Here is a 25354-nt window from a genome sequence, read left to right as displayed (position 1 = left end):
AGCAATGTATTTTACTGTAGCGGTTGCCGCAATGTTTTTAAAATACAATGCCAGGTGATTATTGTTTGCATTATGTATCCACCCAAACAAAATGCTCCAATACAATACATAAGTTATAAGAATAAACATAAGAGCTATGTCCAAATGGTATCCTTCACATGTACAGTACAGTATATGGTAAATTTTCTCAGAGCAGAGCCTACAGGTATTATCATAAAGAACAGAACACACACGTACATAAACACCCATACCCATATTATGCATGCACAGACACACGACAGTACTGTATATGCTCGCATAAGTGAATGAGTACAGTACTGTATGTGTTGCATACCGGTACATATGTGCTGCTAACAAATGGAGGCACAACGGACGCTTGCCGTAGCCACACCTCACAGATACAGAAGAAGGTATACGGTAGAGGGCAGGCAATCAAACTTTTGATCTTCTAGTAGACAGTATATGAACTTGGTTCAGTTTTTGATACCGTTTTACCTGGTGCCATTTAAAAAAAATTATATATATTTTGGGGGGCTTTTTCTGCCTTTATTAATGATAGATGCGCAGTCGTCTGACAGGAAATGGGGAGAGAGATGGGGTAGGTAGACACGCAGCAAAGGCCGTCGGGATCGGGACTCGAACCCACGACACACTATCAGGATTACCAGCCTAGGTGCTTATTTATATGACATGAATTCTTCTAGTTTTTAGGATTGATTAATTTCAGATCGATTACTTTCCGCAGTATTTGACATTTTTAATGAATTCATAACTAGGAGAAACATTTTTTTCCTAAAGCTGCTTGCAGAATGGAAAACAAATGACAAATATAGCAATCTTGAAGACGTTCACAAGCACACTCGCAGAGACACAAACACACACACACACACACACACACACACACACACACACACACACACACACACACACACACACACACACACACACACACACACACACACACACACACACACACACACACACAAGGGAGGTGTTAATCTTTCGTTTTTGTAACTACAGGTGGGCTGGACCATTCTGGCAGGTGACATTTTTGGCCAGTGTCTGAGTGTAGGAGAGCCTTCCACTCACGTAGGGACACTGCTGCGATTGAGTCATCGATCCATTTTTTACAAAAAAGGTAGGAATCTATTGATAACATACGTAAGTTTTGTTTCTACTGCAATGTCCAATTGTAGAGATGTTATCTCAAGCTATTGAAGCTATCATTTATGTCATGTTGTGCACAGTAAAGCCAAATCCCTCTCTGTATATGGGAAATGAATGTGCAGTGGCATATAGTCTACTCTGGAGAGTGCAACCTGGGTGCTGATAGAAGCAAAATTCAAATTTACAATTTCTAAAACATGTGTTAAGTCTGTTACTGATTGCCGAGAGCTATTATGTGACTAAAGTAATGGAATGGTGACACATTTGAGATGTACAGATACGTATGTGGACAGCAGAACAATTGAATGGTAATCTGAGCAGCCATAACACAATGCCTGACTGGGTTTAAACATTTGAGAACAATTATAGATGTGGTCAAGGGGATACTTATTGTAGATGAGCTTGTGGTCATGTTTCATCATGCAGTCTGATTTGAACACATTGACTGATTGATTGATTGATTGAAGTATTTATTAACAGATTGGAGAATTACAGTACATTTCAAGCACAACTCAATACAAAACTGTTAAATGTGGACGACACCATAAAGCATTACACTTGTTTACAATAGGGTCCACCATATTCAATTAATCATAATTCATTCTATCCAAGTTGTACTATCCAATAAAGTCGTGTTCAATAGCCGTATATGTAGCTTAGATATTACTAATATAAATTTAATTTATTCTGCGTCATTGCCATATCTCCTCGCTTGCATGCTTCCATGATTGTTTTACATTTTCAGTTAATATAAATAAGCGTAATGTCAACTCAAGGCTTTTTATGGTTTTAGTAGTATTATGAGTGCAGTGTGAAGAGAGCTAGAGCATGCTTGCATGACAACATGACACATGCTAACAGGGCAGGAAAGACACCTGTTTCATAAATATGTGTCTATTGATCTTTCAAACAGTGCACCGCACGAGAATATAAGGGTTTGTGAGATTCCCAAGGTTCAAAGTTGTACTTTATTGTTGCATCTTGTGCACAGGTAGCCTACTTAAGAAGAGAACAACTTATTTTGGTTTGGCTTCCTTCAGACAATGAAGCGGCATAGATTCTGAAGGTCACAGTCAAACTGAGAAAGTGTGACCTAATATTGTTACGCTGAAATACAGAAACAGAAGTTGAAGAAACCACACGCAAGCTTCCACATCAGCTGCTATGAGTCTTAATGAAGGCCAGCATCCTGACTCGGGGCTCTCCTGTGCAAGGAACATTATGCAATGTCCAACGAAGCAAAACTAAACACATGTGGTCCACCAGGGTCCACTTTGATGCTTGGGTAAACTATTACCCATTTTGTAACATAAAAAAGAGACTTGCGGACTGCTGTCCAGAGGAAAGACATAGGGACTGTGAAGGTCAATAGGGGTGAGACAAGGCCCGGGGCAGAGCAAAGGCGTGCCATCCGACTACAGTACATGGTTCTAATCCAATGAAGCACTTGATGGGTGCCACAATGTCATTTGCAGTAAGTGAGCATGTAATGAGTTGTAAGGGCCCCAAGCAGTAGAGGAAGTAACTTCAAGTAAGCCAAAATGGCTAAGTCGTTTCCAGAGGTCACCTCTTAATTCCTATTGTCAAGTACAGTATGGTGAGTGTAGTGGGTGTCTGTGTGAGTAACTCCGCTCTTAAAATCAGTACAATACATTGCTGTATCTTTTTGGCACTGGGTAAGTAAGATATACTGTAGCCCCACACCAAAGGTATAGTCTACCACCGGGGCCAAAGAAGAAAAAGAAAAAAAAGGGGGAAAAAAAGACTGTCCTTTTTTGCGTGTGAAACGTGTCTGTACTGGAAAAAACTATCAAGCCACACAGCCATAAAACGACACGCTAAAGGGCATGGCTTTCATTTGTTATACGCAGTGAGATGTGTTGTTTTGTACACAGAGCTGGCTTTTGCAACTCTACAACTGCATGGGCGCAGTGAATGCGGAGAGAACAGCTCAACCTAGTGGGTCAACACAACAGAGTGTATACGTGCTATCAGGGCTTTCTGTGTTAGATGTATAGCTGTAGGAAACATGGTGTTTTAAATGTGTATTAAGAAGACCAAGACAGACCCCAAAAAGCTCTGAGCCTCAATACAAATGGTACAGGGTTTTATTACTTTAGATCTGATAGAAAGGGCTGTATTATTAAAAATAATTATTACAAATAACACAGTATGCTGGGTATCATGGGAATTCACCTTTATGAACTGAATAGTGTAAGATGTTTTCATAGGGTGCAAGTACAGCGTTATGACTATGATTAAAATGGGCTTTCCAAAGAATGATGTACTCTGTCCAAGGACACATTGCACTTTGTTAAACCATATTAAGCCGTAAGAACCTCATGTCCCAAAGCTTTATCGTTCAAAATCTCACAAAATACCTTTTCTGAGGCTAGCAATGCCTTTGATGTTTTATTAGGATAAGCTAACCACATGCGACAAGATATAATTATCCCCTTTATTATTAAAAGTCTAACAGATTCAAGTCTCAACCACTTTGAATACCTTTATCAGAAAAGGCATTTATCTTCTGTTGGAAATGTACAGCTTTCCATTATAGCTATATGAAATCTAATCAATTATGAAATGTTAAAATCATCTTCTGTAACACAGACCGTATAGAAGGAAAAATAATTATTTGTGACAAAGATAGTCTTGAGACCATAGTTGAAATAAATAAATAAAATAAAAAACCTCTTTAACACTAATAAAATCTATATTTCTTTCTGCTTTGATGAAAGTACAAGTAATGTCTGAATCCGTTTATATTTTCTACCCTTGGGAGGGGATTGTGGGAAGTTGATAGGACATTATTTCTATGACCTCATGGAGTGAGTTCCACACTCTGGCATTATCGGGACATTATGTGTAGCCAGGAGGAAGCCGAGTCTGCGTCCAGAGCCCATTTCACTCAGTCAGATAGCGGTGATCTTTTGGGCGTAGTGAGGATGCTCTCAGTGGTTTGGCTGTGATTGATCCTTCCCCTGCCCGTGATCGCACCACGAGCCCGTTCCAGTTTCCACATTCATTTTCCCCCTGCTAACCTAGAGCAATTCAGTCCTGTGGCGCTTCCTTTATTGGCTTTCTGACAACTCTTTGGACTCCACCCAGAAAAAGAAAAAAAAAAGGTCTTGGGCCAATGCTTTGGACAACAGTAAACCTCTGCATGGAAACATTACAGTATGTTTACAAAGAGTTCAATGTTAGTGTGGGGCACAGCTATTATACTTTGATGCAACAACAGAGCACTCCTTGCAAAACAGACATCGGAATATAGGTTATAACTTCACACTGTATGTTGTGAAGTTATATCATTTCTGCCTCGAAATATATAATTACAAAATTGTTTAACCAGGTGATTCACAAGTACATTTCTCTCATCAGTTATTAAGTGTTGCATGTGTTATAGGCCTATCCCACTTTTTATATTTGTTGCACTTATGCTACGCTGGTCTCGGAGTAGAGTCGCTACTGTACGTGTTGGACAGATTCCTCCAATAGTCTACAGCGGCTACCAATGTGTCGCTTACAGCACTGCAGATGACTGTAGCAAATTATGAAAGATAAGTGCCCTTTTCAAAGCACATTTAAGTGGGCATAACTTTTTATTGGCAAGAAATTGTATTGGCCTTTATTTAATCAGGGAAGACCATTGAGAGCATGCTCTTTTGCAAGGACGCCCTGAGTACAATTTGATCACAATGTACGAACATTTCTTACATAAGGTGAAATATAGTGAGCAATATAAAATAAAAATACATCATAATGCTAATACACAGGGGCTACACAAAAACATGTATGTACAGTCGCTATATGTTGCATCTTCAAGTAGTGACTTAAATGACCATAGAGACCAGTTTGTCCAGTTTCAGAGTCCTGGATTTTCTTCCATTTGTCAGGGGCGCAAAAGATGAAAGCAGACCTTTCCTTGTTCACTGTTCATTCGTGGAGTTTGGTGTAATTATGTCTGTGAGCGCGTTAGATATCCCGTGGTTTTTGGAATTAAAAAGCGAAGATAAATACAATTGAACATGTAGAAGGAAAATGCACCTCTGCAATAATACCACGCGATACTTTAGGAGTTTCGAATATTACAAAAAACACTGGACCTAGCGTGGGTCTGTTGCGATGGGTTTTGTATCTCTAGGCAACTGCCCCATTATGATTAACTGTATTGACACAGTGCACAGAGGCAGGAAAAAGAGAATCATAGATGGTAAACATTCCCAGATTGGTGTATCTTAAAAATAGTCCTTGAGAGCAGTCATAGAACACACACACACACACACACACACACACACACACACAAAATCAGACAAAATATGAAAGAAAACACGTGAATAAAATTACGAGGAGAACCCGCAATGGAAAAAGTAGCAGGCAACACAGCTCGCCCCTATCGTTTCCTTGTCTCTGCCTCGTCTTACTGTTTAGTTCTTGTTTAACTAAGTCAAACCTGCGCTTTGCATTGAAATGAATATGCTGCAGCAGCGTGTGAGGAGAAGGCTGTAGCTTTCCAGTGGTCAGCCAATCTTAGCTTGATGCATGGAAGACTCCATTGTTAATTATTTCCTCCGACAAAAGTGGTTGGAAAAAAGAAAGAAAGAAAGAAAAATAAAGAGGTGGAAAATGGGCAAGCCTGGTGAAGGTGAATGCAGGGCCATATGGCCTGTATGACAGCCGCACGCTAAATGCTCATAGCTTAGGGTAGAGTAGCCGGTGGTTCCCCGCAGTTCAATCCCGCGGTCCCCCAGAGTTAGTGTCGAAGTGTCCTTGAGAAAGACTCTGAACCCCTAATTGCTCCTGCTGTGCATGTTGGTGCATTGCATGTTTTCCTTCGCCATCGGTGTGTGAATGTAATGCAACTATGTAAAAGCGCTATATAAATGCACATTTTACCATTTATTTACCATTAATTGGCATAAATAGTGATCCCTTTGACATGTGGCACACGCATGTCAAACGAGATATAGAGGGTTTGCGCATGCATAAAGTGAGTGGCAAATCGAGTGGCAAAGTGAGTGGCAAAGTGAATTTAATGTTGTTTAACATCATCTAATGCAATCAGATAGGACTTTTCTGTTTGGATGTATGGGCTGTCAAGGACAGAAAGTAGTTTTTTGCCACTCGGTAGGCAATAATTTACGAGTATGATGATGATGTCACGCCTATACCCTATTACAACCACTGATTGCCGACCTGAGGCCGATATAATATAATAATAATAAGTCAAAAATGTTCGTACACATTTTTTTCACAAAATAGCAGATATACAAGCTCATAGCGTGGCACTAAGTGATGTGCTATGAGCTTGTATATCTGCTATTTTTGAATACCCAAAGGAATAAAAAATGACACGTTGTAATGGGTTAAAAAGATTCTAATTCATTCTATTACTAATCGACTTCTCCCTGTTACGGAATCACATGCAGCTGAGAGTCAGAGCAGAGTTGAGAAGAAGCAGTATTTCCATCTACAGTATGCACTGATTGAGTGTGTGTGTGTGTGTGTGTGTGTGTGTGTGTGTGTGTGTGTGTGTGTGTGTGTGTGTGTGTGTGTGTGTGTGTGTGATTAAACATCAAAGCTGCCATTCGAGCAGTTTGTTCATTATATGGCTTTTTCATATTGAACTGGTGTGTACCTTAATTGCATACCTTCTAAACTAACATGTAATTATAAATAATGTTCTAGCGAATAAATCATATTAAACCCTTGCATCCTTGTTTAGATGTGAGACGTTTTATGGGTCATTAACATTATACAAAAAAATTCTCTGACTATAATTATACAGTATATTCCATGCTCTTCATTAACCACATGAACCCAGCTGTCCGTATTTTCTTTTCTTTAAAACAAATCTTGAACATAGATGATCTACAAGCTCACAATGCATCGTATTGTGATGTGAGTATGTTAATTGGCTATTTAAAAAATAGCTTATATATAATGGCTTATGTGGTAGATGTGATGATTCGTTTTAATAATTTGTTACTGTATGATGCTGACGCATTGAGTTAATTCATGCGGGGCACAGTAGTTGTCGCACGCCTCGACCATGTGAGTCTTCTGATTGTTTTCAATCAGCCTAGCTTTCCTACTGTCCAATCACAGCTCTGCTGGTCACTACCAAAAGCACACTTTTCCAAACTCGAATCAGAGCTCGCTCTTAACACGGCAGCTCCTTTAAATACAGCTTCTCCATTCGATGTCTGCTTCTCTTGCTGCTTGCTGCACTTCTGCTGCTGCTTTAGCAGCCTCCTCCACCCCAGCCTTCACCTTTTGATCAGAGTCTGGCATAGGCTCAAATACCGTTGTAATTTTATTTTATGTCAATCTGTCAATGTGTTGCTTTGGCCCTTTTTAGCTTAGTGTTCCCTGATTTTGCTTAGCAAGCTAAATTTCCCGAGAGCAGAGCCATTAATGCCAAGTTTAACTGTATTACATTTGTTGCAATACATGGATACATCTACAATGACTGTTCCTGACTGAAATGTCATTATATACTGACATTGAACAAAATATACTAAAACTTCTTTCTGATTTTTTTTGCCACAGATGATGATGCAGAAGATGTGCAAAAAGTACAGCTCCGTGAGCCCCTCTGACAATAACACCGCCGTGACCGTGACGACCGAGAATGGCTATCAACACAAGAAGTACCGCTACGTGCGCAAAGAAGGCAGCTGCAACGTCATATTCCGTCACGTGCCAGAGGAGTGGCTCCTCTACGTGACAGACATTTTCACAACCCTGGTGGAGATCAGGTGGAGGGTGATGTTCCTGCTCTTTGCCCTCTCCTACATCTTGTCTTGGCTCTTTTTTGGCATCCTCTACTTTGTCATCGCTCTGGCCCACGGCGACATGAAGGAGCGCACGGAAGAGCCGTGCATGTACGAGGTGCGCAGCTTCACCGCCGCGTTCCTCTTCTCGATCGAAACCCAGGCCACCATCGGCTACGGCTTCAGGGGGATGTCGGAGAACTGCATGGAGGCCATCGTCCTCATCACCGTACATGACGTCATCAGCTGTTTCATCGACACCTTTGTCATCGGAATCGCCGTCGCCAAAATGGCCTCGGCCAGGAAGAGGGCGCAGACGGTGTGCTTCAGCCACCACGCCGTCATCAACTTGCGAGACGGCTGCCTGTGCCTCTCCTGGCGCGTCGGAGACTTACGCAGCCACCACATGGTCGAAGGCAAGGTCGAAGCTCAGATCGTCCGCACCACCATGCACACCACGGGGAAGGTAGACGTGACGTACAAGGACCTCGCCATCCAGCAGAGCGAGATCGTCCTGGTCACGCCCATCACAGTCGTCCACAGGATGGATTCCAAGAGCACGCTGCACAGGATGAGCCTGGAGGACCTGCGGAAAGACGACTTTGAGCTGGTGGTGTCGTTCACCTACACGGACGACTCCACGGGCATCCTGCATCAGACCCGCACCTCCTACACTCCGGCCGAGATCCTGTGGGGCCAGCTGTTCCAGGAGATGATCCGGGTTAACAGGAGGCACTACAAGGTGGACTACGCCTTGTTTCATGACACTGCCAGGGTCCTGGCACCGGAGGTCAGTTGCGAGGAGTGGGAGCGCAGGAAGCGACACTCTCCGCGGCATTCCCCGAGGCTTTCTCCCCGGTCCTCGCCTCGGTCCTCCCCGCGGTCTTCGCGGCGGGGAGGAGGACCAGGAGCAGCTAAATCACAGCTAAATCACCAGGAGCAATATTTGAAACCCCCGCCGGTGGTGACTGTGGAGCTGGTGAAGGACAACACCCCTGAAGTGGAGGTGGCCGTGGCCCATGTGGCCATTTCAACAGCCCAAGGTGACCACTGTCATAAACAGGACACTTTGAGTCCTCCGAACAACCCAAGCACTACATAAGTTAAATTGGGAGAGCCATGATTTTGTTTTTTTGATGGCTATTCCAAAACACCATAGGCTCATGGACAGGTCTCTGTGGAGTAGGGGAAACTTAGGTAGCGATCACTTTTGACTTTTATAAACAGTGCCATGGACAACACCACAAAATACCACCATCCAATTATTGTATAAATATAATTCACTGAATATTTCATTTGTAAGTTGGCTGAAAGCAATAATCAGTTGCATATTTGTTGATGTGTTCTGATGTGTAAAAAAGCATAGAAGCAAATAAAATGATAATAGTGTCCCAACAACACCACAATGTCGGGAATAGTTGCATGTAAAATAGTGTGCTGCTTTCTGTGTGTGTGTGTGTGTGTGTGTGTGTGTGTGTGTGTGTGTGTGTGTGGTGCTGCTTTAATTTCAGCCACAATGAACATTTGGGAATACTGCAGGCTGTTGGCAGCGTGTTCTAATCATCGTTAATCAAAATAATTAATTTAGCATTCCACTGTGCTTAACAGATTCAATCCATTATAGTAAAGTTGTTGTTTTTTTATAATGAGGTGGGTTTTTTTATCTGACCATTTGGCCCACATTTTTTAGCACCACCAATGATGGCAAATGAATGCGAGTCATGAGGACAATCAGTCAGGACATGTTTCTACATTTAGGCAAAAGTATCCTTAATTAGCACAAAACTAAAGAAAATCGTGCTCGGAACACTGAAGTACAATAACCGAAACCATTAATTACACAACTCCCATTCCTTTCAATATAAGTAGTGGCGGAACATGGTTTTGTTTGTTCAGCGGTTACCACCCAAGCCATGCAATATCCCAATTTGTATTATCACACATCATGAGAATAAAAGAACGGAAATATAATAATGTCTGGTGATTATGCTGAATTTCTGAGAATGAATAATCAGTAGGCCTATTAGTATTGCAGAGCCCTGAACAGACCAAAGCTTGAAATCCTACCATTTGGTTGGGGTTATAATGTAGTTAAGTTATACATAGCCTAATAGTTGTTATTAACCACTTAATGGTTAATATGATTAGTTTACCGGTGTTCCCCAGGGCTCTATCCGCGGCCCCCTCATTTTCTCCCTCTAGGCCTACTATTTACAATATAGGCATTTAGCAGAAGCTCTTAATCCAGAGCGATTTACAGTAAGCAAGAACAACACATGGTAATACAAATACATAAAAATTGTCAGAGAGAATCATAAGCCATTAAGCTAAGAACCTAACATCTGTCTAACAGTAGAAAAACTGTACAGTAAAGCTATGAGTATACACTATAGAGTGCTATGTCTACATAAAATGCTCTCTAAATTACATAAATTGAGCCTTTGCATACGCCTGCAAGGTTGTCGAGGCTAGGGCAAGTGCTACGACAAGTGCTGCGGGCTACGATGGCGTCTGAAGGTGGGTTTTCAGACTACGGCGGAAGAAAATGTCTCCGCCGAACGTAGCCAATCCACAAACTCACAACACATCACAATGCAACACATTGTGCACTTTGTAGATCAGCCGTTTTTGCTGAATGTTTGCCTATATTCTATTCTCACCGAATGTTCGCCTGATATGCCCATTGTATGGATGTCATGTGGTCAAAGGCCATAAATGTTAGTATTACAGACCAGAAGGGGACCTCTGATTATAAAATCAAAGAAAGAGATCCGGCACATTAGAGAGAAAAAGAAAGAAAACTCTTTTTTGTCCTGCCACCAACCTTTGAGTTGTGCATCGGTCCTTTACAGACCAAAAATAACATGACCACTTTCAATCTGACCAGCGCTTTTCTTACCGTAATCTGATGTTAATACTAAAAACCAGTGTTAGAAAAAAAAGAATCACACCCGTGTGAAGTGTGAACTGAGCGGTGCAACTACTGTAGTACTGTACTACTCGTACTGTACACTGTACTCTGGCCTCTCTCTCTCTCTGTGTGTGTGTGTGTGTGTGTGTGGGTGTGTGTGTGTGTGTGTGTGTGTGTGCCCTGAAATCAGCCCAAATTAGCCCAATAAACATTGTTTGGGCTGATCAGCATCAGCTGCAGGGGTCATGCTCAGACACAGGGACATGGGGACATGTATACAGACATACACACAAAGTCACTCATAAGAGCAGTTGGCACCGCTGAAAGAAATGCGTGCTAGGGCACATGCTTGTTCGCCTTTTTACAGAAGCCCCTTTGGGACAAAACACTGTGCATCATATTTGGTCATTATGAAAGATAGAAAAATAATCCGAGTTTATCAAAATAAGCAATTTAGCGTATGACCCAACCCGTACCACTCATTATTGGATATAATAGCATCAGATTAAGGTAAGAAAATTGTTAATCCGGAATTCTCCTTTAAGTGGTCAATTTGAATCACATTTTACTATAGCTGAGTTACATAAAAAGCAAGGCTTTTGCAGACCTACAGGCGACAGGTGTGTATAGGAGGACGAACAGCCAAGTGCTGGAGGTACTAGAAGAGGAAGAAAACTCCCGGTTGCCGTTTTCAAATGCAGTTGAAACGTTTATTAAGGGAACAGCAACGTTTTGGTCTATTCGACCTTCATCAGGCTAACTTTATAAAGATAGCCTGATGAAGGTCGAAACTTTGCTGTTCCCTTAATAAACCTTTCAACTGCATTTGAAGACCGTGTGCGGGAGTTTTATTTTTCCTTTTTCACTAGCTATACGTTACGAAATATAAAAGAAGAATACAATACTACTTCAGTGCAGTGACAATGTCCACAACCCAACTACTGACGCTCCCACGTCTCTGGTATACAGCGCGTCTCCTCCCCTCTTCCAACAGGCCTGTCCACTCATCCTATATGGATCATGTCTCTTGTCTGAAAGAAATCGCACGGACTGGGCGACAAGCTTCTTAGCTTCGACAAGCTTTGATGTGCGATAAACAGGCACTGCCTTAACGTGTGCTACTGTGTGACTGTGTAATACCACCAAGACCAGACAACATACATAGACTTTTCATCAAAGTAGAGATCAATGCAGGCTGCATGGTTTGGTTCAGGCTGTTCCAGAGGGTTGCCAAAAAACTGTACAAGGTGTACAAGGTCACTGTACAAGGTCATGTTCAAATTACAGTATGATGCTGCTGATGATTATGACGACTGACAACGATGAGGATTGTCACGACGATGAATGATGATGATGATGAAGAAGTACCAAAAGTAGAAAGTACCCTATATGCAGAACGTCCTATTTCACAATGTTTTCAAATGTATAAAATGTATAAAGATCTTTTCAAAAAAGCCGATCTACATAAGCTCACAGATGTGATACATCTTGGGCTTGTAAATCGGTAGAAATGTGGGCTTGGAGATCGGTAGAAATAGGGCTGAAGTGCAGGTTACTGTATATGTTTTGTAATAATAGCCTATAATGATCTAAATCTACGATTTAAGTAGTAACTAAAGTGAAAGTCATACTCAAATATAGCAGAAATACCTCACAAAATGTACTCAAGTAAAAGTACAAAAGTATTGGTATCAAAATGTAGGTCTTCTTTAAGTACCCAAAGTATAGAAAGTACTCTTTATGCAGAATGTTCTATATCAAGTTTTCAAATGTATAAAAATCATCAATTCATATAATTGTATAGTGGAATAAAAGTACAATATTTGCCTCTGACATGTAGTGGAGTAGTAAAAGTAAAGGAATTTGGAAATTGTTAATACAACAGTACAGTACAAATACCTAAAAAATATACTTTTAAGTAAATGTACTTTCCACCACTGCCTGTGCAGTGTGCGTGTGTGTGTGTGTGTGTGTGTGTGTGTGTGTGTGTGTGTGTGTGTGTGTGTGTGTGTGTGTGTGTGTGTGTGTGTGTGTGTGTGTGTGTGTGTGCGTGCGTGCGTGTCCAATTATCAGTTAATTCCTGCAGCCTCCAGCTCTCCACCTTGTGGTGGTTCTTTGACTGGAAATTGGGCATGGAAAGCAAACACTACAGTTCGCACTGACACAGGTCATTTGGTCTAAATATACAGTATAGCGCTGCTATAAATAGCAAAGCCCCAATCTGTGACACACAAATAGGCAATTAAGCTAAACTCTTTTAGGGAGGTGGGGTGTGGGGGAAAGAATGTATCTAAATAAAAAGCTGTTGCGGGTTAATCTTTTAACATGACAAAGCAGTAAATAAGACTGTTATTATCCTAAAATGCTAAGGGCATGTCATCCAAATGAAACTGTGCTGTCGAACACAACCAAAAGGCTGACCTAAAATTATAGGCAACAGATGCATGGCCTAAACATCCTAAGCAACTTGATAGCTTAGTGGAGAAAGACAGTCATATCATAATACCCGGCATGTAAGGCCTTTTTATTGAGTGAGTCATTCTTTCCAACAGAACACATTTTCCATAGAGGCATTAAAACAAGAAGAATAAAAAAAAAAAGACAACAGACATAATCCTAATATGAGGACTTCAGTCTGAGTATGATGAGGATGATGGGAAGTTACATTGTAGCAGGTACTCTGACTGCAGGTCAAAAGGCAGGTGTTCAATTTTGCCACCATCTTGCAAAATTCCATCTGGGAAAGATTTAAAATAATAATAATAATAATAGTAATAATAATAAAAAATATAATATAGCCTATACAAAATGTGATATCCTCCCATGGCAGTTGGCACTTCAGAAGCAGCAGTTCCCATCACTGAGTTTATCTGACTTCTGACTCTGAGATTATGGACAAAAGCTCTTTTAAATTGCCCTCTCGTGGTATAGAGCATAGCAGTGTTTTTCTGGTTCCACTGAAAAAACGGCCATTCATTTTTCCCCATAGAGAATTACAAAAAAATATTTGTATCAATTATTTTAAGCCTAGCGATCCAGGATCCTAATCATTCATGACCAAGAAAACCTTTGATTCTGGGGGGATATTTAATATTTAATTACGATATACTATACATTTAATAAATACTCTTTGTTTAGCTTCTTTTTTTTAATGTTTTCACAGAATCAAAGGTTTTATGGCCATGAGTCACCAGGATCCTGGATGGCTTGATTATATAGGCTTAAAATAATTGATATAAATATGTTTTGTAAGTCTATGGGAAAAATGAATGGCCGATTTTTCAGTGGTGGAACCAGAAAAACACGCCCACTGCTATGCCCTATTGCCCTCTCTTGGTACTGGTAGTGCTTGTCAAAGTGGGGTCCTAGAGGGAGTTCCAGGGGGTCCTGAGCTAAATGTGATAGATAGTAGCTATAGGAACCAAATATTTGGTTCCATTTATACACTCTCAGAGTTAAATGAACTGTAACATTGATTGTACTATTTTTACAATAAAGTTGGGGTCGCACTATAGTCTAGAAATGCCATTAAATGGGGGTCCGTACTAGTCTAATGCATGTCAAACTGGGGGTTCTTGAAATTAAAAATGGTTGATAAAATTGAGAAAATCTTCTCTTTAATGAGGGTCCCTATTTTCAAATAGGGGGTCCGCAGGCTAATAAGTGTCAATGTGGGGGTCCTTGACATGACAAAGTTTGAGAACCATAGCCATAAAACACAGTTTATTATTATCCCCCCCTGTCTGTCTTGGGTGCCTTCGATCCTTCCTTCCCTCTCTGTCTTTATCATCCCCATCATCTCCTCATTGGCTGGGTGCAGATGGGGGGAGGAGCGTGCCGGTATATGCTATTTAAATTGCTTTGGGGATCTCTCCCTCTCCGCAAAGCACATTAACGAAGATCAGTCTAGTTTTGGCGACATGAGGGAAGTTTCAGTCCTGCTCTTTCTTAACAGTCGCATGTTAAATTAAACAACAATACGTCGGGGGAAACAGCACGATCGAGGATATAATAGCGGAGGTTAAAACTTCTGGGAATATTATTTCACCATCCTATCCTGTGATCTCAACCCCGGTCTACAAATGAGCAACAGGTAGATTGATTCAATCTGAAATGATGCTTCTTCGTTTGTTGTATTTACGTCTCACAGGGGGAGTAATATTATATAGGCCTATTTGTGATGCATGGATGGGGATATAAAGTGTAGAAGTGGTAGACTATACAACAAAGTGTGTGTAACTATAGCACAACGAGTGGTTTTGACTTGAGGCAGCCCAATAATGCTGCATGCTTTGCGCGTCCTGCGCGTAAATGTTATCCAAATCATTGCTTTGCGGTCATCAGAAAGATTATAGCCCAACTAACATCCAGTGCATAAAGAGATATATATTAAAGGAGGGGAAACAAGATCAGCATAGCCTATAATTTCCCCCAACTCTCAAAAACAAACTCAACCTTTGGACGTCACTTACATTTTCCAATTAAAACAGGCCTAAATAGGTTATCTAGATATTGACATAGGCTACTGCAAATGAATAAAACGAGCATACAACTCGTCGTTTAGGGGGTGTGTGTGAGCGATTGCATCAGAAGCCGCACGAATTCCCATTTTCACGCACCTGTTAACATTTGTCGCTGGCATTCTGGGTGCAGCTTTAAAGTGTATCTTTTTAGAATCACTGATCTGTTATATCAAGGACTTCTTCCCGACTTCCTCCCTATCCGTCAACTGACAGACAGCGTAGACAATTTGACAGATTGCAATTAAACTTTCAAAGGCGCAAGAATATCAAATGTGACATTGAATAATAGTCCACTTTTCCAGTAAAACTAGCTCATATTGTAAAGGTCCAGAACAGAAGGAAAAAAAGGGCATAACTCCAATTACAATCAAGTCTGTTTACCAGCCATCAATTGAGTAAAGATGACGATGAATGCCTGTCAATGTCAACAGTCCATGCAAATTGTTCCCTAGTTTGGGTGACATCATTGTTCTTGACCTCACTGGATACAAATGTTCCATCCATTTGGTGTTAAACTTGGAAAGGAACATAAAGATTGTGAATTAGCCACTCAGTTTAGTTGTAGGCCTGTCGTCTGTCATAGATTAAGAAATAAATAAAAAGGTTTGACAGCTCACTCACTACTGCACATCAAATGAGCCTAAAATGACCTGACATTTTATTTTATGTGGTAATTTTGATATGATCCAAAATGCAAAACATTCATCAGGTTTGCCCCTGTATATTCTTGCTCCTTGTCATATTTAATTCCCATCCTTCACCTCCCCAAAAAAGAGAGAACATTTGAAAAAGATGTATTAATTCATATATATAAAGGAGAACTCAGGGAAGGAGCTGACTTTGGAGATTGTTGCCAGGACAGCAAGGTCTAAGACTTGTACAGCAGACACAGCCTGGGTTAATGAGTGGAGCGTCCTCACGGGACAGCCATTATATGGCAGAGGATATTAAATCCTTGGAGTGTTCCTGCAGAATCAACAAGCCATGCTCCTGTGCATCCAAAGGGGGGGGGGGGGGGGGGGGGGAGAGAGTATACACTCCATTTAATGGTGATTGGTGATAATTCTGTTTATTTAAATTTAGATTTAAAGAGGTTTTATTCTTCTTAATGTAGAGATTTGTTGTAGAGAGAAGGGGGAACATGGAGCCCTGCCAAATCAGGTTTAAGTGGTTAATAATGCACCAATGAGCAATGAGGCCAGGATCGTGCATGTAATGTGATCAACAGGTTGGGTGTGTGTGTGTGTGTGTGTGTGTGTGTGTGTGTGTGTGTGCGCGCGTGCGTGCGTGCGTGCGTGTGTGTGTGTGTGGCGCCATATAAGATACAAACTCGTTTTCATCATTAGGGCCAACCCTTTGTGCAATTATTGCCTGTACATGGGTCCGAGTAGTCTCAGCTATAGTTTTCCTTTTTTTATTTTTTATTTAATGTAATAATAAATAAATGTTCATGGGATTCCATAGAAACATCACAACCCACAATCCAACAAGAAATGATCATGTCAGTGCAGCGCAGCCAAGGAAAACAACACTGCTTTGTAAATGCCCATCATTGGGACCTTAGTCCAATTACTCAGTGACCTCTTTCAGTGAAAGTTGAAAAGTCAGAAGAGGGTTAAATAGCACTGTTATTTTGTCACAATTGAATTAAATATTGTTGGCACAAGAAAGGCCTAGTTTTTTTCCGTGCCCCTGGGGTACTGAATATTCAATGGTTTTCTCAGACTTGCATGCAGAGTTTAGGGTGACGTAATTATGAATGACAGGTCATAGTTCAATACCTAATTATCATGTTTTTTTAATTAATGCTTGCATAATGTTTCATTGCCTGCTTTCATCAAGGCTACATGAGTGGCCTACAGTATATATAATTTGATCCATTTAGAAATGTACAGTTTAGGTATTTCTAAAAAGCTTGTCTGTCTTTCTTTCTCATAGCATACTGTGGATGAGGCCCCTGATGACAGAGGACTGACCGACTGACTCATCGTCAGTGCTGCATTACCCGTCCGTGGTTGCAGTCAAACCCAGAGGCCAACGAGGACAAAAGAGGCATCTCTTCTGTCCTGACCCCTTATTTCAGCACCATTTCCTGCTTGAGTCGGTCCCCGGGAAGTGTTTCAAAACTGTTTCTCCAACGCTTCTTCCAGAAACTGTTTTCCAAAGCAGAAGCAGCAGTGGCACAACCCTCCCAGACAGAGGTGATGGGAAGTGTGCGAGCCAACCGCTACAGCATCGTGTCATCAGAGGAGGACGGAATGAAGCTCGCCACTATGGCGGTGCCCAACGGCTACGGGAACGGCAAGGGCAAGGTGCACACGCGGCACCAGCCTCCGAGCAGATTTGTGAAGAAGGACGGTCACTGCAACGTGCAGTTCATCAACGTGAGCGAGAAGGGCCAGCGGTATCTGGCCGACATTTTCACCACGTGCGTGGACATTCGCTGGAGATGGATGCTTGTTATTTTCTGCCTCGCCTTTCTCTTGTCGTGGCTGTTCTTTGGTTGCATCTTCTGGCTGGTAGCCATCTTCCACGGGGACTTAGAAAACGACGCCCAGAGATGCGTCTCCAACGTTAGCAGTTTCACCGCCGCCTTCCTCTTCTCCATCGAGACTCAGACCACGATCGGCTACGGCTACAGATACGTGACGGACGAGTGCCCCGCCGCTGTCTTCATGGTGGTCTTCCAGAGCATCGTCGGCTGCATCATCGACGCGTTCATCATTGGTGCCGTCATGGCAAAGATGGCCAAGCCCAAGAAGAGGAACGAGACTCTGGTTTTCAGCCACACCGCTGCGGTGGCCATGAGGGACAACAAGCTGTGCCTCATGTGGCGCGTGGGCAACCTGAGGAAGAGCCACCTGGTGGAGGCGCACGTCCGGGCGCAGCTTCTCAGATCGCGCACCACGGCCGAGGGAGAGTACATCCCCCTCGACCAGATGGACTTGGACGTGGGCTTCGACAGCGGCGTTGACCGCATCTTTCTGGTGTCCCCCATCACCATCGTCCACGAGATCGACGAGGACAGCCCTTTCTACGACATGAGCAAGCAGGACCTAGAGACGGCGCAGTTCGAAATAGTGGTCATCCTGGAGGGCATGGTCGAGGCTACCGCCATGACCACGCAGTGCCGGAGCTCCTACCTGGCCAACGAGATCCACTGGGGCCAGCGGTTCGAGCCAGTGCTCTTCGAGGAGAAGAACTATTACAAGGTGGACTACTCGCGCTTTCATAAGACATACGCGGTGCCGAGCACGCCGCTGTGCAGTGCCAGGGACTTTGCAGAGAAAAAATATATCCTGTCCAACTCCAACTCCTTCTGCTACGAGAATGAGATGGCGCTGGAGAACAAGGAGGACACGGACGAGGGGAACGGGGGTAGCGTCGGCCCGGACGGCACCCAGACAGACAATATTTCGGAGCACGAACACACCCAAGCCACCGTGCCGCTAGAGCCACGGACTCTGAGGCGAGAATCCGAAATATGACTGTATGGTACTGTATAGACCTGACATGAGAGATTTAACAAAAGAAAATCACCTCGATCGCTCTGAAATGCACATTGAGCTGAGCCGGGCCTTGGGAAGAGGGCAAGTTCACGCTGACGGTACTGCTGTGGAATGGGGCTACGGTTGAGGACTTGTATGTAAGAATGTACTTATATACAGTAATGACAAAGACACAGCACTTAGAACAATGTTCATATTGAAGGAAGAACTCTCCATATGGTCCCTGTGAATGTGTGCATCTATTTAGTGTCTGTTGACTGCAAGGTAACACAGAGGAAAGGGTTGTTAAGACTTGAAAATTGCAGGCATGTCTCCATTTCTCTGTTCAGCACATTGTAATAACAAGTTGTATTAAGAATGGGGGTTTTATTCCTCAAGTGCTGCTAAATAAATTAATGTATCCTTAATACACAGGCACTATTGAAATTTTTGCAACAATAAAAAAAGCCCTTTTCATATTGACATTTTGCTCTTTCACAATGAGAACCAATGACGTTTTCTTTGCTAATTTGCACGTTCCTGAGCAAACTGTTTAAAAGTTCTCTACAAAAATCCTGTTACTATACAGTATATAACTGAGCTGGTTGATTTTTAGATACCCAAGAGAAAGTTAACAGTTTAAAATGAAGTACACAAATATATATCAAAACACTAAAGATCAATGGGAAGATATTTGATATTCTAAAACTTCTACTTCAACAACAAAAAAAGGTACAATACTGTAGATTTACTGTTCATGCATGAGCTGGTCTCATATCAGAGGTTACACTTTGCAAATATCTCATTTACCTAGCCCCCCCCCCCCCCCTTTTTTCCATTTTACAAAAGAGGGACATTTTTAGTCCTGTATATTCTGCATGGAAAAGACAGTCAAACGACACTATTAGACGTTTGCATCTTCTCATAGCTAGGCTTACCTTCCCGCAAATGGTCATGTTTTATTGTGAATGAACAGGTTAATTGTGTGACTAAAGGAGAATGTCTATTATTGTGAGTTAACCTTTTCCGTCACTGATAAAAATCCTGTTCATTGCTGGGCAACTAGAAATAGAAGCATGCCTGTTGATGTGAAGGAAACTAGCAGGGTAGTATTAATGACATCACAATGAAAAGAGATTACTTTAAACCTACGAAGGGAGGTTAAAGCGAATGTTCTTAAAAGTGCTGCTATGTTGCATTTTATAGGGTTAATAACACAAGCCAAAGAGTATTATTATTATCATAGTTATGTGTTTCTCAAAAAAATTTAAACTGTAAATTAGATTGGTACAGAAATGAGTAGATCATCATTTAGAAATGAAGCAGGTTTTCTTTTCAAGAACATGTACATCTTAGCATTCACTGTATGATGATGGTGATGATGCCTATCTTGAGCCACTTCATCAAGCCACAGTCAAAGAATGACATGAATATTCATGACCAATTGACCAACCATGACATCACGGTCTGTTTTCTCGGGGCAGGAAACACCGTTTTATGTTCTGTCGTATTGGCTGACCTAAACAATAGTAAGTTGTATAGGCCTACTAATGTTTGGACAATTTGAATCCAAGTGTAACCAAATCTTTGATATTCAATACAGGTTTTAAGACCATGATGCCCTACAGATGTCTTGTGCAAATCTCTATCACAGTGTTAAAAATGGAGATCTTCATTTGCCAGTTTCTGTAATGCACAGTTTGCCAGCAGGAGTTGGACTCCGTGATAACTTTTGATCAATAATATCATGTACCCATGCTGCAAAAAAGAAGAAGAGATTAAAAAATAAACGTTTTCTGTTTCTGTACAACTGTTCTAAGTAAACAGTTGAATTAATACAACTGCCCATTATGGCTGTAGATGCATATATACTTGCAGACTATGGATTGGCCTGCTTTATTATCAATAGCCTACTACTCTGTTTTTCATTCTCCATTTTTAATGCTTTGTTTTAGGGGATCTGAAAGTTTTGTTCAAAGCCAAAATGTACTGTAATCCTGGCATATGAAGGTGTAACGTTACTGCACAAGAGTTTGCATTAAGGCAAATTTATATCCTGTTTTTTTTAATCAACGATGGAAGGCCTTTAGGCTGCATATTTCCTACATGTGTAAATAAATCCCTTCCCTTTTTTGCAGTAATTTTGTATCAGTCTTCCAAATGTACTGCAAAACCATGGAATGTACAGATTTTTGTATTATTAATAATATTATTGTTATTATAATTATTATTAATATTATTTTACATGCTATGATAGTTCTTTTTTCAATAAAATGTCAGTGAAGGATCAAAAGCAGACGCGTCCTTTTGTCACATGAAACGGTATTAGTTTGGTGGAAATAATGAGAAATCGGTGTTACTGTGCAATTGCTTAACCACTTGAACCCCAGCATGCATATCCTGGGGGGTGAACATTCGCCAGAAATAGCAAATCCACAAGCTCACAGTGCATAGCAAAGTGATGTGTTGTGAGCTATTTTTTTAATATATTTCGGCTATTTTTGTCAAATAGGTTTGCTGTAGACAGAAAGAAGCATTCCAAGTACAGACTTGAAAACTCAGACTGATTTGACTACGAGTAGAGTGTAAGAGTGCATACATATATATTTATATAGAGTCTATATTAGCCACTATTATTTGAAAAAAATATTAGTTTGGCTGTTATGTTAAGACTTACACTGTTAATGCACATCAGAGGGCTTACCATCCAGTGTTGATTTTGACAGCAAATTTGGAATTTGTTTTAGTCTTTTGAATAAAATTCCATTTACTTCTTACTTTCATATTTTAGTCATCTGAAAAGTTTTTGTGTTTTAGTCGGCAGATTTTACACTTGGTTGCATGCTGAAAATAGCCAATCTACAAGCTCACAACACGTCGCAGCTCAACGTGTTGTGAGCTTCTAGATCTGCTATGTTCAGAGTGCAACCAAACATAAAATGACTTGTCTTTTAGTTAGTTCTACTGGATCTCTTTCTCCACTAGTCCCTCCTTAACATTTTAGTCAAGCTTTTACTTGACAAAATTGTCAATATATTAAAGTCTTAGTCATCATAGCCTAGTTATTATTTAGTTAGTTAAAAGGCAGTATTAAAAGGTAGTCAACATTTTGTCGTAGTTCGACAGAATCAACACTGCTTTGAGCCCTGCTTCAACACAACATTAATTTTCAACCAGTGGTCCGAGGTGGTCCCCAGCTAAATGATGGAGAGTTGATAACCAAATGGCCCAATTAGATCTTTAACTCTTGAGAGTAATTTTACACTCCCAAGAGTTAAATTATTGTTAAACATCTGCATTACTTAGTACATTTACAAGAGGTCTACACAATTAGTTATTTTGATCAATGTTTGCCTGTTATCTCTCCTATGGTACCAACATCACTATTCACTACAGCATGGAATTGTGGACAAAATGTTATCCAACGACAACAACATATTCTACGTTTTGTTTCTGAGAGGCTAAATCTCATCAAATGGTGGTCTGTGGCTCAAATGCCGAATAATAATGGACCTTGATATGAAAAGGGTTGAAAACCACTGCTCTTGATACATCCTTTGCTTATACACTTGTTATGCCGTCTCTCATCCTCCATCATTGTACTTCATTGTAATCTCCTTGGACCTCAGAATGTCAGGCTGCGCTGTGCCTCTGCCATAGAGCAGAGGCATATCAGAGGGTTTAATCCAAAACAAAATATACGTCCGTTATGTCATAATTAGAAACCTTTTTTTGTTTTCCCCCCTTGTTGAGTGGGTGGGTGGTGGAAAGACTTCTGCGAGGCCTGACGGTAACTCTTGTGTTTTCATCCAGAGCTCCACCTCTCTCCACTTCTGGTGAAGAAAGCAGTAGATTCTTGGAGAAAAAAACTTGAGGTCAAGCCTCAAAGCGTCATGGAAAATCCTTGCTTTACAGTTTAAGCGAGACTGACACTAATGTCAACTTCTGGAATCAGAACGGCAGAGTTCGAGCTACGGATGTGATATACTGTATAGTGTGTGATGCGTTTGTGTGTGTGCACACACACTTGTGTGCGCATTTATGCACGCATGTATGTGTGATTTATTGCACTCCAACATAAAGCAGTTATTTTATCTGAATGATCTCCATCATTTTGGCAGAGGAAGAGTGGGAATGAGACAAAATTAAGTTAGTTCCTCATTGCGATCAGAATCTGATGTTTGATATTTCCACAGTATTATAATATAACCAATTACATTTAAGTAATCTAATATAATCTCATAATAATCATGCACGCATGTCCGGACTCATGCAGCCCCCCCACCTACGTCGCACTGCTACTATACTGTATGGAGATATCTGTATCTGTCAGACCCTGCTACTATACTGTATGGAGATATCTATATCTGTCAGTCCTTGACCGATTTACAGGATATGGAGATTCCTGATGTTGCCGCAAATAATTCTAAACACAATCACCACTACAGTTTCACATGGCCACAATCTTCCCTTCTGTTCCTGGGTTATTATGGCATTAAATAATGTCCAGGAAAGTGTTTCTGCAGATTATGTCACAGTATAGTGTGAAAAGAAAACAAAAACAAAAATGTGTTGTGTAAGGTCACACAGATGCACTGGATGTGAAAACATAATGCCTCCAGCCAAGGCCGTCACTGGCGGAGGCATTAAAACCTAATGCATGCAACAAGCATTATAAAAGTGTGTTTCAGCTGACATCAAAGCCTATCACTCTACCAAACTCTGGTCACCTTCTGACCAGAGTTTGGCATTTTAAAACAAAGCTCATCTTAAAACACGGAGCTAGGGTGGCACCGGGGTGGTGGGAAAGAGTTTAGGAGTTGCCCTTTTCCCGGTCACACACACCATTTAATATTCCATTTATTTATTGAATTATTAATTTAAAGTTATGACCAGGAAAGCCACATTGAGGTTACTTCCTGCTCGGAAGGAAGAATAGTAGTACATTGTTAAGCACCACCGACCGCACATAGCAACGTACGGTAGCTTATAAATGCCGCTGAAGGTGAATGTGTCCATGTGCCATTGTGGTCTTCCTCTCACCCCTTGTTTATGAAAACAATAAGTATGTATACAGGCTAGGGCAAACATCCGAAAGTAAATGTTATGTTAACTTCCATTATTATTGTGTAGCCACCTATAGATATCAGTTCTAAGTATCAGAACAATTAACGTTTTATCACATCTCATTTCTGCTCATTATACATGCGCTCCCACTGATAAAAAAGCTTTCAGATACTCGAGGTACAGCTGCAACCTGCTGGAAACAACAATGTGGGACTAAAAAAGCCGACATTATTGGCAACACAAACACAATCCGTGTCCCTGACTATATAAACCGGAACGCCCCTCTTTTATTGAAGCTTCTGGGAACAAGACTTTCAGACAGACTCAGCCTCTCGCCCAGACCTGTGATCCTTTGTGTTGTTTTGTCTTTCGCTGGAGTGAAGTCTTCCTGCTTCACACGGACCCCCGCTTCCCCAGACACAACCATCCTCTGATGGAGCAGAGCTGCATGAGGGTGTAGATTAAGCTGCCTGGCTCATAGCTCATATTATGAGTAACGGCACTGGTTGAAGAAAAATATTAAGAGATCAAGCTGCTACACTGAAAAGCAAAGTGAAAATGTTTTGCCTTGATGATTAAAATGAACATTCTATCCTAAAAATTTACACATCAACAGCAGGCACAGATAAAAAGAACTGTGGTGCTAATTGCATACTGTAAGCTTCTAATGTCCACAGCTAAAGCACTAACGATGCAGAACCGGGGATGAGTCACAGCCATTCAGACAGGCAAGGTGATGGTGGAATTTTCCAATGACCTGACCATCCAGTGGACCTCAAGCCCCCCATGCACCCACCCCACCCCGCCCCTGCTTCTCACCAAAGCCTGACTTTGAAGCTTTGCCAAACCGTTTGGCCCAAACGATGTTGAGTCTTCTGTGATGTCTCGCCAAACACTGTCCGAATCACAGGCAAAAACTCTCTTGTCACTACAAGACAACACACAGTAATCATTTCCTACTGTGCTATAAACTATTTGATTTAGCTGAGGCCTTAATTTGTGCCATTTCAATAGGCAGACATTACTATACCCTAGTCTGTTAAACGGCTAAACCTTTTCTAAGTACCGTACATGCAGTACGTGCATTACTTGGCAAACACAGAGCACTAGGGCCGAGAGACTCAGCTGGTTCTTTGTGTGAGTGAGTGCGGCTCAGCGCGCAATGGACTAAAAATACAGTAGGAAATGAATTATTTCTGAACTCTTCTGTCGTCTATGCTCACTGAGGATCTGACTGCTGTGGCAATGTAAGAGTGACTAGGCCTATTATATGATTAATATTGTGCAAATTGCTTTCTTTTAGGAACACCTGTTCCCCGTTTTAAATTGGGGAGGAAATAATAATACTAGAAACCAGAATAGCCAGAAACCAGAATTGTGACATACTGTAGCCTAATAATTTGTCCAGCTGCGATCTTG

At 41.3% G+C, this 25354-nt stretch overlaps 2 protein-coding genes across 2 annotated transcripts; both read left to right on the top strand.

Annotated features, from left to right (window-relative positions):
* Positions 1 to 1056: 1056 nt before the first annotated feature.
* kcnj16a (potassium inwardly rectifying channel subfamily J member 16a) lies at positions 1057 to 9759 on the top strand. Its single transcript, XM_083786909.1, has 2 exons — positions 1057 to 1138; positions 7723 to 9759. Exon 2 carries the CDS (start codon positions 7723 to 7725, stop codon positions 9046 to 9048), a length of 1326 nt encoding a protein of 441 aa, XP_083643035.1. The 5' UTR covers positions 1057 to 1138; the 3' UTR covers positions 9049 to 9759.
* Positions 9760 to 14747: 4988 nt separating this feature from the next.
* Positions 14748 to 21161, top strand: kcnj2a (potassium inwardly rectifying channel subfamily J member 2a). The gene is made up of 2 exons (XM_083787855.1): positions 14748 to 14950; positions 17319 to 21161. The coding sequence occupies exon 2, from the start codon at positions 17585 to 17587 to the stop codon at positions 18866 to 18868; it is 1284 nt and encodes a 427-aa protein (XP_083643981.1). The 5' UTR covers positions 14748 to 14950; positions 17319 to 17584; the 3' UTR covers positions 18869 to 21161.
* Positions 21162 to 25354: the final 4193 nt, after the last annotated feature.

Source organism: Protomyctophum parallelum (assembly GCF_964188405.1).
Source record: "Protomyctophum parallelum genome assembly, chromosome: 17".
NCBI lineage: Eukaryota > Metazoa > Chordata > Actinopteri > Myctophiformes > Myctophidae > Protomyctophum > Protomyctophum parallelum.
Note: the sequence above shows the minus strand (reverse complement) of the source record. Positions and strands in the feature narration are given on the sequence as shown.

Excerpts from the sequence above, each read along its gene's own strand:
- kcnj16a (XM_083786909.1), top strand. The coding sequence starts at position 7,723 with ATGATGATGCAGAAGATGTGCAAAAAGTACAGCTCCGTGAGCCCCTCT.
- kcnj2a (XM_083787855.1), top strand. The coding sequence starts at position 17,585 with ATGGGAAGTGTGCGAGCCAACCGCTACAGCATCGTGTCATCAGAGGAG.